Consider the following 19,695-nt stretch of genomic DNA (forward strand, 5'->3'; position numbering starts at 1 on the left):
TTGTGCTGCAGAGTCTTCTCTCATTACCTTTATTGGTGGAGGCTGCATTTTTCCACAACTGTACTGGCCTGCTTGAGTTGCAAACAAGTGTCCAGCTAATGGATCCCCACAAAACGGCTCTGGATAAGGAGGACTAGTCTGGGTGCAATTACTGCATCCACTGTCAACAGATTCTGCTTGCCAACTCCTAAAGTCAGGACATCACAATAATTTCACAGGTGTTAAAAAAAACCATGCAATTATGAATTACATTTACATATTACATTATCTAAGCCAGTTTATAATTTTAGAGTATTGTTTCTCCAATAAAAATACAGTCATTTCAACAGGAAAACACTGCACACTTGCATTTCTGCAAATGCAAATAAGCAAATAAATTTAATTGAAGAAAATTCACTTTCCCTTATTTTCTTAAAGCATTATCTTTAAAACAATAACAAAAAGAACAACACAATTCATGTAACAAACCAGGAGTATCATTAAATTAATTATTAAATTTCTACCCTAACCCTAACAATGTCTCCTGTCACCACTAAGTTTTATTTAGTTTTTCTTAATACAGACCTGTTACAAAATCCAATTACAGTTACCTCCCTAGCAAAGTTTCTGCTTGATGTAATGTTTACCCACTCCCCAAACTCCCTAAATTCAACCAGCTACTCAAGTAAGGTTTCCTCCTGTTTGCAGATCATGACACAACATAATTTTATACTTATAGCACTAACAAGGAGAAAATCTCAGAATAAAAGCCTGTTTTTCCTGCTTTATTTCAGACTATACCCATAATGTAAATATCTTTGAGGAACTATTTGTTGTTATTATTATTATTAGTTTGATGAGTTATTTAAATAATTTTTACCTTTCTGATATGGCTTCTGCCTGATCTTCCTTTCTTTCCATCTCCAAGATTTCTTCCTCTGTGTACTCCAGTTTCACTCTCTCTTCTGCCAGTTCTCTCTCAACTGCTTCCAGCTGGGCAGTGGTCCTAGCTAACAGGGCTGTCACGGCATCCTGAAAGGTAAATTAGACTTTAATTAAAACTGTTTGAACAAACCAATGTACTTAATATGTAGTATTCAGAGAAAAAATAAAAACAAAGACATCATATATTCCCTAAAAAACAAAACAAAAAACCACACCACATCCAAAAAAAAAAAAAAATCTTGAATCTTAACAATCACAAGTATGTGGTGTTCAACTTGTCATAGAAACTGGGCAGATTTTACTTGACTGTGGAGCATCATCCAGCAAGTCAGGTCAAAAGAGACCTCTGGAGGTCTCCTGGTCTGATGTGCTGCCCAAAGCAAGCAAGGCATCATGGTCAAGTCAGGCTGTCCAGAGCCCAGTAAAAGGCTGAAAACATTTCCAAGGATGGAAACTGCACAACCTTTCTTGACAACCTCTTCAAGTGCAGTGGCAGAAATTTTTAATGTGTTTTAGCTGGACTGGAAACATTCATATAAACATATACATGGTACTATTTCAAGCACCTGCACAGACATGATCCAGTTTTCAATTAGTCTTCTAAAATCTGGCTTCTTGCCGCAAGAATTAAGTTATCACTTCCTGTGATAACTCAAAACCTGCACCAAGGTAAGAATACAATCACCCTGTCAGTCAAATAAAGTAAAAAAATTGCTTTTTTAGAGCCATACTGTTTTAACTGTAGTTACATTTCCAGAAGACTGAGGAATACTGTCTTCACATTGGTTTTTGGTCTTTGCTCTCTGGGGCTCTGAACCAGTGAAGATCTGAACAGGGTACCAGTGAAGCTGCATGTCACAAGAACTCTCTGCATCAGTCAGGTTTATCTGAGCAATGCCCTGTAAAACACAAAAAGCATTGACCACAATAAGATACATATACCCTGCAGGATAGACACCTTCTCCTTTAAAGAGTATTTTACTTACAGTATAAAACTCCCACTTCACCAAGTACTACTGTCTCTTAAAAAGAGACAGTTCTGTTCTGTTGTGTTATGATGTCTAAGATTCTGAATTTCTTACCTCTTCTTTACTACCAGAAAGAACTGGAGTAGACAGCAATTTTTTTAAAGTTGAAAAATAAAATTTGTATGACTGATGTAGATACAACTGACACCTGATAGCTATTAATATTTTATTTTTAAAACCTTCCCAACTATGTATCTGATTGCTATATTAGCTTAAATTAACATCACTTTAATAGTATTACTATAATTTGAGGAGCTTCTGAGATAACTGTATTCTGATACTCTTCCATTCTCTGGCCCTCAGAGACATCTTTCAAATGGAAATAAAAATGTTGTGTAAACAAATTCTTTTTTCCTTGCCTATTTATATCATTAAGTTGTCAAATGGGCTATAAAGCCATTTTTCTACTTTCCAGGCCATCCCTGCATCTCACACATTCAGGTAAAAACAGTTTTAATGGAGGCTTTTCAATAAAAGTATTTCAAACTTTTAAGTAGCCCTGCTCCATTACAGAGAGCTCAAGTGAGAAATTTCTCAGTGGTGTTCACACAAATGAAAAACAGCTGTGATCAAATCCATGCTGCCTATTTTATTTGTGTTTTTCAAACAGTTGTGTTTTTCAAACAGTTCACAAGCTGGACCTACCAATGGTTTCATATCAGTCAGCCTTTAAGTACTGCTTTTTGTTTCTCTGGCTATCTATGCAGCCTGTTAATTTTCACACTGATGAGCTACATGCTAAGAATGTTCTCTTTTGTATCACTGGAAAAGTCCTGTAAAAATGGCTTTCATCCCTCACAAAGTAACTATATACAACGATTTTAACAACAAAGGCAGTAGGAAATGTAGAGAAAATCTGCATTCAACTTTAAGCAGGTAAAGAAACAGTTAATTAGAAAACAATAATAAAAAATCATTGCATTGTTTTTCCAAAACAAATGTTCCCTGGGGCTCTGTTTAAACAGGTGCATGAGAACAATGGAGAAAAGTTTTTGAGACTAACAAAATAATGCAACATGGGGATACAGCATGTTACTTAGAAAGTAATTTCATGTCAGCATATCAGAGGCTACAGAGATGCCTCTTCTTTCTTCTGTATAACATAGATGTCTCTAATTATCTACTTGCTCTGATGCCGTGGAAGATATAAATGTGTATCTAATACTCACACTTTTGCATCAGAGTTGGAAAATGCTTAAGACACACTGAGTTTATTTTAGGAGGTAGAGAGTAAAACTGTTTTCTTGCTAGCCTATGCTTCTTCCAGTATTGCTAACTCTTAGAGACACCTGACACTGCCCTAAATAGAATGCATTTATTAGGCAGCAAAGCAAGTCTGCCAGAGAAGCTGCCTCTACAAAGGGAATCAGTAATTCCTGAGTGATTGAATGCTAGTGAGTAGAAAATCACCATCAAACTCAATTAAGAATTATTAGTACTGAAAGAACTAATTAATATTTCATGTCCACCCCAAGATTTGGAGCTTACTCAAAAGGATGAAGAAACCAAGGTGTGTCTGCTAGAGCTAGATCACATGTTTGCTCTGATGAATTTGTTACCAACTTGGATGGTAGAACAGTAGAAGTACTTATAAATATCTCTGTGACATCTGACAGACATGTCTCTTTATAAGAAAACAATCAGGATTTAAAAATCATGCTTAAAGTATGGGACAGATGTTCCAAAATTAAAACAAAAAATGCAAAAAAAAAAAGTTACATTCAAGAAGAAATCAAATAAATTAAGACACAGGGAATAATGAATAATTAGTCAGGGCTGTAAAAGACGAGAAACTGGGAGTGAAGCACCAATGCTGGGTGATTGCAAGAAAGGCATTCTTTTATGTTTTAACATGAACTATATATGCTAATCATGGAAAATAGCAATTCCCTTATCTCAACATTGACAAGGGCATCAGGGAAGAAATAAGCCAACCTAAGACAGAAAAAGATCTTTCAGCCATGCAAGGCATAAGAGTAAAAGGTTAAAGAAATGGAAAGTCCACAAGTGTAGTATATTTACTTCTTTATAACTGAACTGCTTCCCTGATTTTTCTTTTCTTTTTTAAATTCCCTGTTAGGTACAAGTATTTATATAAATGAGGATAAAGTCCAGTCTGGCTTTTGAATTCATGGAAATATTATACTGGCTTAACCTAATTGAAAAGAAAGCAGTCATCAAGAATTTGAGAAATATATGCATTATTAAATAGATGGGAAAAACTGTAATCTCAGTGGAAGACATTTTGAAAGACAGGGCCCTTGCTGACAGCCACCATCACAGTAGTTCCAAAGAGAGGTTGCAGGTAACAAATGATTTCTCGATTTGAGAAAATGCTCATTCTCAAATTACTGAGCTGAAGAGAACAATGATCATTAATGTTTAAATACTTCAATGCACCTATCTTAAGAAACTGGCATTATTTCTCTATTTTTGAGCAGTATTGTTAAATAGCCTTAAACTATGTTACAGTTACTGTTGACAAAGATACTTCTGACATAACCAAATTAAGACCATGAAAGAGAAAAAAAACCCCACCAAGATAACCTGAAGACCTTTTTTTTTTTTTTGGCAACTCAATAACAGCAGTTAGAATAAAAGCACCCTAAACTTAGATGCACTTGTCTCAGTAGAAAGCTACATTACACTTAAACAGCTATTTAGCTTCCCAGAGGAAGAGGATATAGTAGTATAAAGCATTTTATAACAATTAAATAAAAGTCTGTTCTTGAGATGCTTTCTCTTTAATTACATTGTAGACAAAACTTCCTGCAGACAAGACCTGGGGTCCATTTCTAGCAATATTAAGACCTCTGTTTATGAGAGATGCTACATTTAAAGATGGATTAACAAACAAGCATTCTTGACCAGATTTGCTCAAATAAACACCTCTTGTCCACAGCCCAGCATGACAGTGAGATGCCTATACCTCTTCTTTGATAGGCTTTAAAATTTTTTTCACCAACCCCTACTGCAAAGACAGCCCACTCACTTCAAAACAGCCCCAAGGCAGATTTAGTTATGCATATTTGTATGTGACAATAGCTAAATGAAGCTAACATTTAACACACCTGAACTTAGCACATGATATCTCAATCAATTTAAAGTAAAAGGCTGAGGTAACAGAACTGTTCCAGGGCCACTACCATCCTTCAACAAAGTTAAGACTGATGTAATAGTAGTCCGCTTCACCCAATGTTATATAGTAAAACAAGGGGTCTGTATTTTTTAATTTTTTTAGTAGGAACCTTTTTGAATGGTACAGATTCCTCACAAAGGCATTATAGTATCATGCAGAAACGTAAGTCTTGAGCAATCTGTAGTGTAAAAGCTGTTGGACAAAATCTTTTTTAACATCTCACCTCTTTATTTACAGAACTACACATATATGAGAACAGACAGACTAACATGTAACTCTATCAGAACTTCTTATGGAAAAGTTAGGTCTTTACATTCTCTTTTTAATCTTAAAAAAAAATAAATCCTCAGGTAACTTTAGTTTCTCGTATCACATGGCTTTTAAGAAACAACCACTTACCAATAGTTCTTCTTGTTGCTGATGATCAACTGAACAGATATACAACTGCAGTGATTTTAATTTCAAAACACTTGAGTGCACGGGTATTCGGAACACTTCATTAAATATTAACGGAGTTTGGAATTCCAAAGCTCTTGAGCAGTAAGTAGTTGGTGTGCCTGACTCAAGCGGTGGCAAATAAACTCTCACATGACTGGGAACAGCAAAATAGACAAACAACACAGTTCAGACAAAGAAAGCCATTTTCTATTTCTCAACAATCAAGCTAAGCAAAAACATCAGCGTAACTTCTACATTAAGAATCTGCCTTGAGATTTCCTCATCACCAGTGTCTACACTCTGCATTCTAACACAGAAGATCTGCAAATCTAATCCCAAAATGCTGTATTTTTTTAACTAAAACTTTTTTTTTTTAACTTGGTGCTTAAGCAGAGGCACCAAGTGGCACTTGAGCTGCCCTGAGGTATTCAAGGCATCTAAAACAAGCTAGCAATTATAAGAGGATGGGAGAGCTACACAGAGTCTCTCTCTGAGCAGCAGCAGCTGGAGGCCAGGTGCTATGCTATGCTATTTCAAATGGAAACACATGCCTATGTTTAGGCAATTGAATTGTCCCAAAAGTGTCACTGATCCATTTCTTCCTTCCATTCACTAAGCAACCTTTTCCCCCCATAAGAAATTAAGACATTCAGATGGCAAAAGAAATCTGCAGTCACTGCATCTATCTACAGTCTCAAAAGACAAATTTAAATATGTGGTACCATATCATTTAAGACTCCAAGCCAAAAACAAAATCAACAACCATTTTCATCTGACAGCACAAGCAGCAAAGCTACTTAGAGAACTGTTTCCACGTTCTCCCTGTCCTGACTGCTTGCCAAGCCCCTGCAATATCCTATTCCTTTCCTCATGCCAGCAAACCGTTTCATGCCAACTGTGTTGTGACCCAGATTAGAAAATTTATCTGGGTTAAAAAGCTAACCTAGCTAAAAACCCACAAAGACTTCAGGATTAAAAAAAACAGTTGCAGCTCAGAGATTAACTCAAGTTGACTACATGGCTGCAGGAACTCTTACGCCACCACCAAAGAGGGGCTCATGCTGGCAGGCAAACAAATGGTTAGAGGACAACTGGAAGAGCTCCTTATGGTGGAACTGCAGCACACTGAACAGTGGAACATCAGTTAAACACATTCTCATGATGTAAAAAGGCAGAGATCCAGCTCCTCTGCTGCTGCAGGCAAGCTTCCTCCCAGCTGCCACAGTACCTGATTCAATCAATGTACAGTTACACAGAGGAGTTTATTGAACTTGATAAAAGCTTGTTCTGCTTTTTGGTAACAGAAACTTACTTTTTGACTAAAGCAATCAATTCCCCCTGCAACAATGCAATTTCTTGATTCCAGCAAAGGTAGGGTTGAGAAGGATGAAGAACAGAACTACATTTTGAGTCATTTAGATGCCTGGTTGCCATGATGACTATGTCCAAAAAACTCTCTGGGCCAATCTTTTTCTTTGGTGACTCTACTTTACTACCTTCTTTACATGACACTTCTTTATTTTTTCTGATGACAAGGCAACACGGCTGAGTAATACATAATACTCACATTTTTCCCTATCATGCGCCCTTGCACTCACACCAAAACAGAGCAAAAAACCAAGTAATATACTGACCTACGCGAAGAACTTCCACTGCAGTTTTGCAGAGTAAGATTGGTTAAGTTCTCCACAAAGAACAATTCATTGAAGGAGATGTGTTTCAATGTAATACCACCAGATTGCTAATTTTACAATATAATAATGTTATCTTACCTCCATTCCAGTTTTCAAACAATCTCTCTCAGAGATAAAGATCAACAAGTTTCACACGAATTTCTTTAAAATATGCTAAAATACATATCTATAGCTAAAGCAGTATTTTATGACAACACTGATTATTTAAGAAACATTTATTAGAATAAACTATGTTCCATGTGTGATACAAAATTTGAAAAATTAACCAGCTGTCAGAGGTTAAAAATCTCAAACTTTTGTACTGATTCTCAGCTAGTACTTTTGTTAATATTATCTTCATAAGGTCTGGATATTCAAGGAGAGATGTTCAGGTCACAAAAGTCTGAAGATCCTTTGTTGTTGTTTGCATGTTTTCTGGTATGGTTTTCTTTCTTAAAGATAAAAGGCAAGGTGTATCTCTTACTGATTAATATAGATTGCCACAGGAAGTGAGAAAATACACTAATACTGTGGCGTATCACAGGTATTTTTGAACAGACTTTCCTCTGCCTAACACTTGTTACCTGAACATCGTGACATAAGTTCCATAAAAGGGATAGCTTTGTGACCATAAAATTAACGATTTCCTCATGGAAACGAAGATATACCATATTCTCTAGAAATGGCTTAAATTTGAATGAAACCAAATAAATCTACAGTATTTATAACTGCAAAATAAAATAAGCAATGATCAGACTCTGGGTGAAATTTAAGCTTACATTTTGCAGTTTTCTTTAACAACTAGACTAGAAAAGTTCTTCAGCTGTAATACATGGACTAGCAGACATTCGTTTCCACTGTCATGCCTGGAAAATAAATTTTTTGTGTTAGACAAATCACTGATATGTTGCTTAAAAAAGGAAGTTGAAGACTAAACAGATTTAAAGAATGTAAAAGCACATTTTGTTAAACAAATTTCTTGCACAAATCAGTTTCAATCAAAAGCATTAGCTATAGCAGCAAAGTTAATAGAAATAAGTGAATTAAATATTATTCAGCTTGAAAATAACAACTAGCCTTCCTATGCCTCTTGACAGCAAACTTTTCTTCTATTTTATCAAGTACATTCCTTAAACAGTTACACCATATGCATTTGTGTGTGTGCATGTGTAACAACATATTAATTACATTAGACAAATCCATCTGCATTAATTTCATGGGCTACTGAAAACAAATTTAAAAATTCTATTTTTTCACATCAGCATGAATTTTGAAATGCCGCTAACAAACATGTTTGATATTTTAAAAACTTCCAATCTTAGGAATTTGTTTCCAAGAGGCAGAGAGGATTCTGGAGGGCTAAGATATGATATCCTGTCTTGCGTGACAATAATCTACCTTTCCCCAGGCTACTCCCACTACCAACAACAGCATGTCATAGGCACAGGACTTCAAAGATGTATTGTAAAGCTGGGACTGTACTGTATTTGTGTCTCTTCACCTATGATTTTCCTAAGGTAATCCTCATTTATCTGGCATAAAATGATCATGCTTACAGAGACATATCCCTACACCTACACCCACACCCACATTAATGGCCCAGACAATGAAAATAAATGCTACTGAAAGAAGTAATGAAGGCCCTTTTATCAGTCAGCATTGAAAGGACACTGAATGAACTTTAGTTAAGGCACATCCCTAACACAAAGTGGCACTAATCTGTACATCCACTGAACTTTGGCTGTCAGTTCAGAAATGTCTTTAAAATATCCACTGTGATTCAGTTTATTAAAAAGTCAAAAATCATAAGCAAGAAAAGGAGTGAGCAAGTCCAATAGAGTTGATAGAGAAAAAGAGGAGTAATTACTCACAGAAATCCAACATGTATTTGTGGTTCCTCATTACTGGCAGCATCACCATAAACAGGCTCTTCCAGATCTTCATTCCTGCAGGAACAGAAAGTACTGTAAACTACATAGTGACCTAAGCTGCTAAATGATGAACTAACATTTACTCTGTGATTTGTGGATATAAGCAATTATTTGGCAATACAAAAGGGACTGGTAATACAGAAGGGATTGAAACATCTATATAAGAACATACAGTAGTAGTAATTGAGGTTTTAGAATTACTCTCTCAAGATATTTAGGTTATTTTAGTATTTGTCTTCCATTTCTCCTTAGCATCCTCCAAACCTTATCATCTTCCCAGTTACTGCTTCTTGTGTTAAAACAATTGTATTAAGTAATATGTCTTTCTACATCCTTCAATCACTTGGTGAACCCACATATTTTCAGGTCTTTGGCAGTTCATGTGTTTCCTCCTTGCAGTAATACTTTTATCACATGATACTCAGAACTGTAAGTCACACTCTGTATAATTATATTTTGTTATAGATGGTTGAAATATAATTACTGATTTATGACTAGCAGGATGAGAAAACTATCTTTCAAGGGAGATACAATGTTAAAATATCAGAATAAAGCAAAAGGGACTTGGCACTTGAAGATGACAGTGGACTGCATGCAAAAAGCTTCTTTCCTATAAAACATGCAATCTAGTAGTTTTATGTTACTAATAACTAGCAAATTTGAAAGCCTACACACAAATTCATAACTAATTCTTTTGGGCTGTTTAGCCGAACAGGAATATTTCCAGCTTACTATGCATTTATACACCTGACCTTTTGCTTAAAGCTTCAAACACGCCACTGTCACTAGCCAGTGAATGATCTGAGAGACATGCTGAAACTCGCCTGGCTCTCCTCTCCGATCTTCTACCACTGTCTCCTCGCAGAGTTACAGCTGCCATGGAGAAAAAAGTGAGAACAACATCAGCTCAAGGCAACTTCTTCAAAATTAAACAAGAAACTTGTATTATATCATAGCTAGCAGCAAAACACCACAAATGCAGTTCACTGACTTTTATTCTAACTTAGAAGTTAAAAGCCTAGAATAGGATTGACCAGACATTTTCTGTGGGAGAATTAAGGAAGGAAGTTTGTGGCTAATTTGCTCTGTGACAAGACAAAGTATAAACCGATTGCATTGTTACTAAATGTTTTTCTGGTAGAGTAATTCCTTCCTAAAGGAAGACTTACATTAATTCACATACGTACACATGATATCCTAAGCTTTTCAGATTTACCTACTGAATATACAATAGGTTGAAAACAAACACAGAGGCTAATTCTTTTTTAAAGTTATCTGATAACACAATGTGAGGTTTTGTTCTCGTTTGTTTCCTAATACAAAGTCTAAAAGCATACTGTTTATACCATCACATAATAGCAGCTTTTATTTACAGTCTGAAAGGCATTATCAAAAAGAACCAGTGTTTTCCAGCTCACTCAGACCACTGTTATTTTTCAAATTCTTGGTGAATTACTTTGAAAACTGATTTGGGAAAGAGGAAGCAATATTCAACCTCCTTTGCCACTCTTCTCCAAATCACCAGCCACACAATAAATAGCAACTCAGCACTTTCATGTTTTAAGTGTACCAACAAAATTATGTTATGCACTGGGTTTTGCACAGGCAAGTAGGTATTGCAGCTACTGATCCTTTAAAGTACGTGCACAAGCAGTAACATTCAAAAATTACATAGGAAAGGCTTCAACACTTCAACCACAGCTCCTAACTTGAGGCTGTTTTCCTTTCAGTCCTAGAGAAAACCACTGAACAGACTGGTGAAGTGCAGTTTGTTCACTGTTCGGGGAAGAACTTTTACCCTCTTTTTCTTAAGGTTCAATGACTGTCTTCAAAGCAGGAAAGCAATGGCAAAGAGATGGCACCTCAAAAGTGGGGAAAGCATTTTGTTTGCTTCTGCTCATGCTTACAGACTTAAGACAGCATGGAAGGATTGACAGTTTCAGCAGAGTGACAGTAGCACAGTGCATGGGAGACAAGCAGCACCAGCTGATATTTACAGCTTACAGCCCAAACTAAGGATGAAGCATGTCTTACTCAAAGTAACAACTTGTTAAGTACCTCTGTTGCACATTATCATAAGGCATCCAAATTTATTTCTACACCTACTCAGTAAGTTTCCTTCTGCAGAATACCAGCCACAACCTGCAGAACCCAGCTGAGATACAGTGCACGGAACCCACCTCATCTCCCACCCAAGCACCATCAGGACAGGACAGCAGGAGAGGAGAACTTTATAGAAGTCTTCCAGATCAACACAACCATGCTGCTGCTATCAACAGAAGGATCTGGCTAAGGTCAGCTATAACCCACTGGGGAACTGGCAGAGAAGGTGCACCAAGCCCAGCAGATTCTGTGCTAGCCCAACATTCCTTTTACCAGGCCACTAACAGCACAATATTAGCAAAGGCGTTACAAAAAACACCCAGTCCTGTTAGGACCTAAAATTCCTATGTATCAGCAGTATCAGTTCTGTCCTTTGGATTCATAAGTAGCCTATGGACCCCTCCTCCAGATTCAATGAAGGATTTAGTCACCTTTAGGAAATTTATTTCCTGGCTAGGAACAGCCCAATCTGCACTTGTCTCTGCACCCATAAAAAGACCCACCACTTCTCCCCATCTCCAGTTACAGCATCTCACCCTTCTTGTACATCACACACTGTGCAGTGCTATTCATGACATCATCACCACAAATGAGAGCCAAGTTCAAGTGAGCATAAAGAAAGCAAAAATTTGTATTTGAACCACACTCTCCTCTGTATCACTTGTACAAAAGTGCTGGGTTGGTGGGTTGTTTTGATTGGGTTTTTTTGTTTGCTTGGTTGGTTTGGGTTTTTTCCTTCTTTTACTTTTTTTTAAAGGACTTTTGATTCGGTAAGCCTACCTCACTGTCTGGTATTTATGGAGAATATTTTGTCACTGGTATTTATGAAGAATCGAAACTAGCAATCTCTAGATACATCTCCATATTAAAGTTTCTCAAAAATTTTACATCACTGGAAAGAGGCTGAACTTCATGAAAATGTGTAATTTGTTTTTGAAAGTGCATCTGTAATTTCTGTAACTAACAAGTTACACTAGGATGACTTCTTTTCCTAGGTAAGCCCTTGGCTTACTTTTGTACTTTGTATTTACACTTTGTATATATGTAGCGGAGGAAAGATCTTGTGGGCTCTGTCCTTGGGAGGCTGATGTTCCCAGTTTGTCTGGAAGGAAAAGCCAGTCTCAAGCACCAATATAATAAAACGAAAAACTGACACACTACAACATTGTTGTAACTTGACAGTGATTTGCTCACTGTCTTCAGGCCACAGAAGCATTCAATTCTGGACAACTGCAGCAAATTTGGGAGAGATGCAAATACCAGAATATACCCTTGGTGGGGGGGGAAAAAAACAGCAGGAAAAATTGGTCAAGATCAAAGACACACAAAATTCTGGTTTAAGAAAAAAGTTTAGCACACGTTACAGATTTTGCAATGCTGGAAGCTAAGTAACTGTTTGAATGGTGAAATGGTCTCTAAAACAGACCATTACTTTCCATTTTCTGATTTAAATAACAAAATCATTAAAGAGCATATATGATTTTCCAGAACTACTGGGTGCCAAAGTTTGATAAATATAAGACAGCCCTGAATGAAAAAACATTCTCATTGTCATTAGTTGAAAAAGTGAACTTCAAAGGAAATTTTGCTGTCCAAACCTTCATCCGCTAAAAAAAAAATCACATAAATCTAAAGCACAAACTTAGGTGACTACAAATACTGCATGTCAGCTCAAAATGCACTAATAAAAGAGTAGAACACTCTCATAAAAACTAATAAGAGACAAAAACAGACCTTACCTACCCATAATGCTGTCAGGCATTACTATTATATAATAAAGCTGAAGGTCAAAGAACGCTTTCCCCAGGAGTTTAACTACAGCTGTGAATGTGTTGTTTAGCTGACATAGCAAAAAACTTAAGTATGCCATAACAATTAAACAGTACAGCAAAATGTCAAACAAAACCAAATGTAGCAGAATCTCCTGTTTCTTCTCATGCAACTCCAAAAAAAAAAAAAAAAACCAACCAAAAACAAAACAACCCACCCCAAACCAAAACAACCAATACATCACACAGAAAAACATACAATGAGAAATTTCAGGTTCACTTACAGTGAATTTTTCTGTTGTGCCGCATGAGAAACAAGACAAAAAGCATATAGTGATAAATCACCCTTTAGATCTCTGACAATATTTTATAAACAAGAGATTATTTAGGCATTAAAAGAAATTTAGCATTTGAAAGATTTAGTATATAGAAGAGATAGTGAAGGTATTCAAGACCAATATTTTATTGACATGTTTCCTCCCACTTCCATCTTTACAATATTATGGATTTCACTTTTCAAGTATATTCCCTCCATTCACACATGAAAACTTATTTCACAGTGTGACCCTGTGACAGATGCAGAACAATAAAGCAGGAGATCAGCAACTGAACATCAAAACTGCAGTTCCTGAAGAACCCCTTGAACTTGCTCAAGTGCTGCATCACTGCAAAGTTCATGCAGTTTATTCAGTGTTAACTCCCAGCCCCCATTATTTGCAAATTACCAAAATTACCTCATGGTCTATCTAGTGAAGGACCAGGCAAAGAACTGCTGTTTTTGTAGCACAGCATTCTGCTGCCAGGCCATCGGGTGGCAGCAGCAGGGCACACTGCATGGTACCTCGGAGAAACCCAAAACGCCCAGCATCTGTGAGCTCCCAGCTCTGGCATACAAGCTGGATGCTCCATCCAACTCTTCCAGGAAAAGAGTACAAAACCAAAATTCTTTCAAAACTTCCAACTGCTACTTGCAAACAACTGTATTACAATTCCAAACCACCAGCTAGTGAGTGTGGTACTCACAGTAGACAAAAATCAGAAAAGTTAATTTTTAATTGTTTCCAAATGCAAATATATAAAAATTAAAAAAGTCTCAAAAGAAGGCAGCCTGGCTACCTTTTAACCGTGCATTCTTCCTCAAAAAGCAACACAAAATATTCTGTTGTACAAAAGCCATAACCTCTGGACTAGGAGCTGGACACAGCAGCAGTGACAACAGGTTAAGCACAGAGGCTTTCAGACAAATGTGAAATGTGTAGAAATACAGCAGAAAACTGAGAAAAGGAAAATCAAAGCACGAAGCTGCCCTTCATCCTGTATTGCTGCCTAGGCCCTCACACTAGGCCTTCATTTCTAGGAAACATACAAGCTATAAATGAACTACTTAGATATTTTCACTTACCACAATGGGTGAAGACATGCTGTGGTCTGATTTGAGGTTTAAAGAAAGCCTCAGGAAGCCTCTTCACAGCACTAATTTAAGCACAAGTTTTCATGCTGGTCTCTGGAATTATGTTTATTTTGGTCTGAAAGCTACAATATGGGCACTAGAAATGTTTGCAGCTAGTAAAAGTAAATTCTGCTGCAGTATCTTCTGGCAGTACTAGCTGCATTAAGGAAAGTAGGTGACTCTAGACTCAAATGGTTTTGAACAATACAGGCTTTTTAGCACTGTGGCAATGTTTTTTTTTTTTTAAATTAAAACCTGAAAGGTTTTTTTTAAATACCATCAACGTTCCTTTGTATTATCACATAAGAAATAAGATTTAGGTGGGATAATATGATCCATTCTCTGGTTATAGTTCATATTATTCCTGATGTCATGAGTCCCGAATGCAACATTCTACACAAAGTTAATACAGAATTCTGGGTATAGAAATGGGATGGGATTCACAAAATTTAATATTAAACTAAACACTAAAAGCCCTTCTCTACTAGTATGATTTTTATTTAAAAAAATTAGCAAGTCAACACACAAAAATGTTACCATGATTATATTTTTGATATTAAGAGCAGTTCTTCATTTGGATGGTCAAAACAGGAAAATAAATTTGTCACGTTCCTGTATTATAAGCTCAGGCTTTTAATTTTGTTTCAGTGTTTCAAAAGTTATCTGTTTTCTCTTTTGATTCCTCCAATTTATGTTTCTCAACTGCCGAGCTGCAGAAGCTTCTGCCAAGGCAAGCTAAATCAAGTCCATCAATTTGACAGTCCAGTGGGAAAGGAAAACTCAACAGTGTGTGTGCTGTACTAACTGCACCCATCACCACTCTGTCATTAGAGCACACACAAGTGCTCAGAAACAACCAGCCAAGCAGATACACAACATCTCACACATCCCCTACAAAAGATGCTCCTTTGCTGATGAAGCACCTACTCATGAGTGCACTCACAAAGCCATGTCACTGTGGCTTCTGCTCCATCACAGAACATGGACGAGGAAACCTTGGCTGGAGTGCGTACAAATTCACTACACAGTCAGCCAGCCTTCAAGCACTGTCAGAAGCATCATCCCACATTTTGTGTTTGTGTTTTTTTGTAGGGGATAGCTGTTGATTATCTCCTGTCTCTCCTGGGCTTGTGCTGCTTTTCATTATCATATATATATATATATATATTTATAAATATAAAGGCAACATCAGCACAACGGGTGGCCTCAGAAGTAACTAACCCATACTTTTTCTTACTAATACTTTACTCATTTTTGCTAGGTCCTTAATAGGCTACACTCCAATATAAGTAAATATTCCATTCCCTTTCTTCCAGTCAATTCACCGCTATTTTAAGATCTATTGACAAGGATTTCTCTATTCTTTCACCTCTCTGACATAAAACTAGAGTTTGGGTTTGGGGGATTTTCCTGTGTTTTGGTCAGGCTTTTAACAGGTAACACCTATCATGCAATTTTTACCTGATGGTAGTAAAATAAGTAACGCAGGAACAATCTCTACTGTGCTAGCATGCTTAGGTCTGCGTGACATTTTCTAAAACAATGTGACAAAATAATAGTATCCATAAACTCACCTCCACCAGTTTGGACAGCAGTCAGGTGTGGTCCCATTTCTCGCAGCCCTTCATTGTCCAGAGGGTAAGCAGATGTCTGAGATGAGCTCGTGCCTTGTGCATCATCATCACCCAAGGCTGTGGTCTGAGCCCTGAGCATTTCCAGGGCTCCTATGCCTGCCATCTCCTCAAAACCTTCTGACATCTGAGCCAACGGAGAATCTCGTGATGCAGAGAGAAATGGGGTGTCCAGAGGCGAGCTTGGAGGGGACAACGATGACAAGGAGGACCGCGATGACAGGGATGCCAGGGACTGCGGGGTATCCAGAGACCTCCGTTGCTTATTGAAATTTGAGTGTCCAACGGCATCAGCATATGGCACATCCTTTGTGAGAGACTCGAAGGGAATTATGTCAAAGCGCAAATGCTGCCCGTAGTCTGTAACGCTGTCTGATTTGTCATACTGGGGAAGGCCATAGATGTCCGTGAAGCTGACTGAGCTGAGGGAGCCTCTGCTGGAGGCCAAGGATCCGCGACTGGAGGCCAGGGATCCCCTGCTGCTGCCAGAGGACATGGTGAGAGTGCTAGCTGACAGACTGTGGCATGCAAAGAAAGAGAAAACACAAAAATGTCCTTTCAAACATAACCAGAATCACCAATGCAGACATTAAAACACTAATCCAGATAACACAAGCAATTTTACATGTATTCAGTATGGTGACATGGAAAGATGATTTGCCATTTTGAAGTCTAGCTCAGGTCTCTTGCCCTCGTCTCAAGCACAGCCATGACTGGAGCAGTACAAGTGACAACTAGATCAGGGCCAAGTACCTGAAGACAACAGTCCAACAGGATGAGCCTACTCTTTCCTCCAACATTTAAACAACTGTGATTTGGCGGAAAAAGGCCAGAGCAGGCTCTAGCTCAGCAAACTCATTGTAAAGCCAGGAAGGATAGATTACCATGGTCCAGCTCAAATTTATATTAATGATTGGTCATAAACAATCCAGGGACAAGAAGTGCAAGGGGATTTGCAAAGTCCTAACAACCTGCTGTTTAAGCCTCACTCTCACACATTTTTCCAAAGCAAAATAAAATTACTTTAGGATGAATCCTATCCCACTTCCTCTTACCATTCTCAGTTAAGGGGGAGAAGAATATTAGTGCCAGAGAGATGAAGTGAGACAGGAACTCAGCAGGAACTGAGCTTTTGATGCTGCTGTGGTGTTAAACTGAGGAATCCCCAAGAGCTGCATCTCAAAAGGCAGCTGTAAGTGTGAATATGCAAAACATTCTGGACTTCGGTGTGGGTCTTAGCACATTCTCGTATTTAAATAGCAAAATTTTGTCACCTTATCAGGGATCAAAACCCCCTGCATTTGAAGGTATTAGAATACTAAGAACTCACAGAACTTAAAATGTTATTTGCCCATAGTAAAACTGTAACAATATTACAACAGATTTTAAGAACTAATATCCCTTTCAGAAAGTAAGGTAACATAAAATTCCCAGATACACTTAATAATGTAGCCCAAATAGCCATTCCTAATATTGTTTATACAACTCCATCCAAATCATCACATTCCACAGAGCAAAGTGTAGTGAAATGTAGTGAAAAATTAATTTACTTGGCATACATACACAGAAGTATAAAAGGATAAACTTCATACATTATTAATATTCTTCTCTGCTGTAGTTACTTCAAAACCAACTGGTTTTATGTAACTTACCTTTTTAACTGGGAGTGTAAATATGAGGTTAAACGCGTAGCTTCTTCTAGTTGCATAAGCAAACAATTTCTCTTCTCCTGTAACAGTATCCTATAATACATATACATACATACATATTACTATTTTCTTCATCACAGTAGTGTTCAAAAAGTGCTAGGAGCTTCCCAAATGTGGAAAAAAATCAATGCATTGAAGTTTGGAATATTAAAAAAAGTTGCAGTGTTTCATGAAAAGTTTAAACTTCTGCTGCTCATATGCAGCAATAGTAATTCCAGCAAGAACACAAGAACCAAGACTCCAGGAGAATTCCCAGACAAGAAAACTGAAGTAACTGAAGCACAATGTAAGGGTCATGATGCTGAAAATACAATACAGCAATTAGCAAAGTCATAAAAAGTCCCAGGTAAAAATATCAGACTCTACAAGATTTTTTTTTCTGCCTTACATCAACTTGATTCTGCTATTAAAATACTATGCCCTTCCACCTTGTCACCAAAAAAATATTCCAAGACAATTAATGTAAAATTTCAAAGATACAAATAAAATTTTTGAAGGACTTCTGTTAACCATAACCATCAACATATAATTTAAGCTCTTATTCTACGCATTTTAGGTTTTGTGTTTAACATTTATCATTACATTTAAGCAGGGAATAAGAAAAATCTCATGCTGCAACTTATTTTTTGCCCATTCTAGTAACAAGCAGCTGAATTACTCAGTACCACTGCCACAACACAAATGGAATGTAACTTTAATGCCATCAATCTCATACATCTATAAGATATCTTAAAGTCAGTATTCTGACATTATTAGAATTTCAAATAATAAATTTTATCTACTATTTACTCTTTTTCTGGATCCAGAATTATATTCCTGATGCTTTGTTTTTCCAAGTCCAAGCACTGAACTTCAAGATAATACCAGGGTAGTATTCTGGTTTGTGTTGTACATTTTGTACGTCCAGGAAAGTTACAGCTCCAGCCCTACATCACAATGGAAATGGAGATACTGATGGTTTGGAGAAAGCAGATCAGAGTTATTACACTTCCTCAGACCTTCCTCAGCTGCAAAGACAGCTGTTAAGAGTTCAACATGGTAATGAACAGGATTTAAAAATAAGCAGAAAGGGAGTTCTCCTGGATAAAACAGCAGCTCTCAGGCTGTTCTCCTGCCTTAGTGCACCCCAGGCCAGGTTAACAGGTGGCACAAGGAAGGCTGCAGGTCAGCTATGCAAACTTACACCATATAGGCACTGCATGCAGGAACCAAAAGAAAAGGACAAATAGATACAAGACACTGATTCAAAAGCTTGCAGGGGAAAGCAGAGATTTCACACCATCTACTGTAAAAAAACAAGGTTAGGAACCTACACTCCACAGTGGCAGAAGCTGCAGGGAAGGTAACTGTGCTAAAAAGTAAGAAATGCCTCCAACTAAGAAATGCCTCCAACTAAGACTATCAGCCTTAACAAAAACACTACAACAAAAAACAACAAAACCCCCACCTCCATCATACAGATTTTAAGTTCATTTTGATCTGCACATAACTCAGTGCCTTTAAAACTCAGTAACAAAAAAGAAATGTTAATTATTTAAGAAAGAAACACCTTTGTATTTCACAATTAGAACAAAGTGGAAATACAAAAGCAGAATTAGAATAGGAATATTTTTGGTTATTTCTGAATCTAAAACAAACAACAGAAAATCAGGCAACTAATAGTTAAGCTTTCTTCAAATTTGCTATACAAAAACAGAGTACCCATTAGTATTATTCTAACTTCTGCTCAACTTTCTGCTAGCATTTAAAATATCAAGTACTCCAGTGGAATGCTGGTTTCCACAGCATGAACTCCATGGAAAAATAGCTTGGCCTTCTTGCCAACACACTATGCACTACCTAACATGAGAGCCCAAAAACAACAAATAAAACTTACTACACGACAGAGTAAAGTGAACTC

The 19,695-nt window shown here is 37.2% G+C and overlaps 1 protein-coding gene across 1 annotated transcript in view; it reads right to left on the reverse strand.

Annotated features, from left to right (window-relative positions):
• WWC3 (WWC family member 3) overlaps positions 1-19,695 on the reverse strand; it is a 98,959-nt gene that overhangs the window by 7,776 nt on the left and 71,488 nt on the right. The window contains exons 10-18 of the mRNA XM_005516620.3: positions 17,739-17,828; positions 16,030-16,604; positions 9,886-10,006; positions 9,074-9,148; positions 7,982-8,068; positions 5,491-5,683; positions 1,656-1,823; positions 860-1,011; positions 28-187 (exon numbers count right to left, since the gene is read on the reverse strand). Coding sequence (XP_005516677.3) covers positions 28-187; positions 860-1,011; positions 1,656-1,823; positions 5,491-5,683; positions 7,982-8,068; positions 9,074-9,148; positions 9,886-10,006; positions 16,030-16,604; positions 17,739-17,828 — 1,621 coding nt within the window. The remainder of the gene's footprint in view (positions 1-27; positions 188-859; positions 1,012-1,655; positions 1,824-5,490; positions 5,684-7,981; positions 8,069-9,073; positions 9,149-9,885; positions 10,007-16,029; positions 16,605-17,738; positions 17,829-19,695) is intronic.

The sequence above is a fragment of the Pseudopodoces humilis genome, chromosome 2, assembly GCF_049639895.1.
Source record: "Pseudopodoces humilis isolate 2021_Gansu_Grassland_sample_001 chromosome 2, ASM4963989v1, whole genome shotgun sequence".
Lineage (NCBI taxonomy): Eukaryota > Metazoa > Chordata > Aves > Passeriformes > Paridae > Pseudopodoces > Pseudopodoces humilis.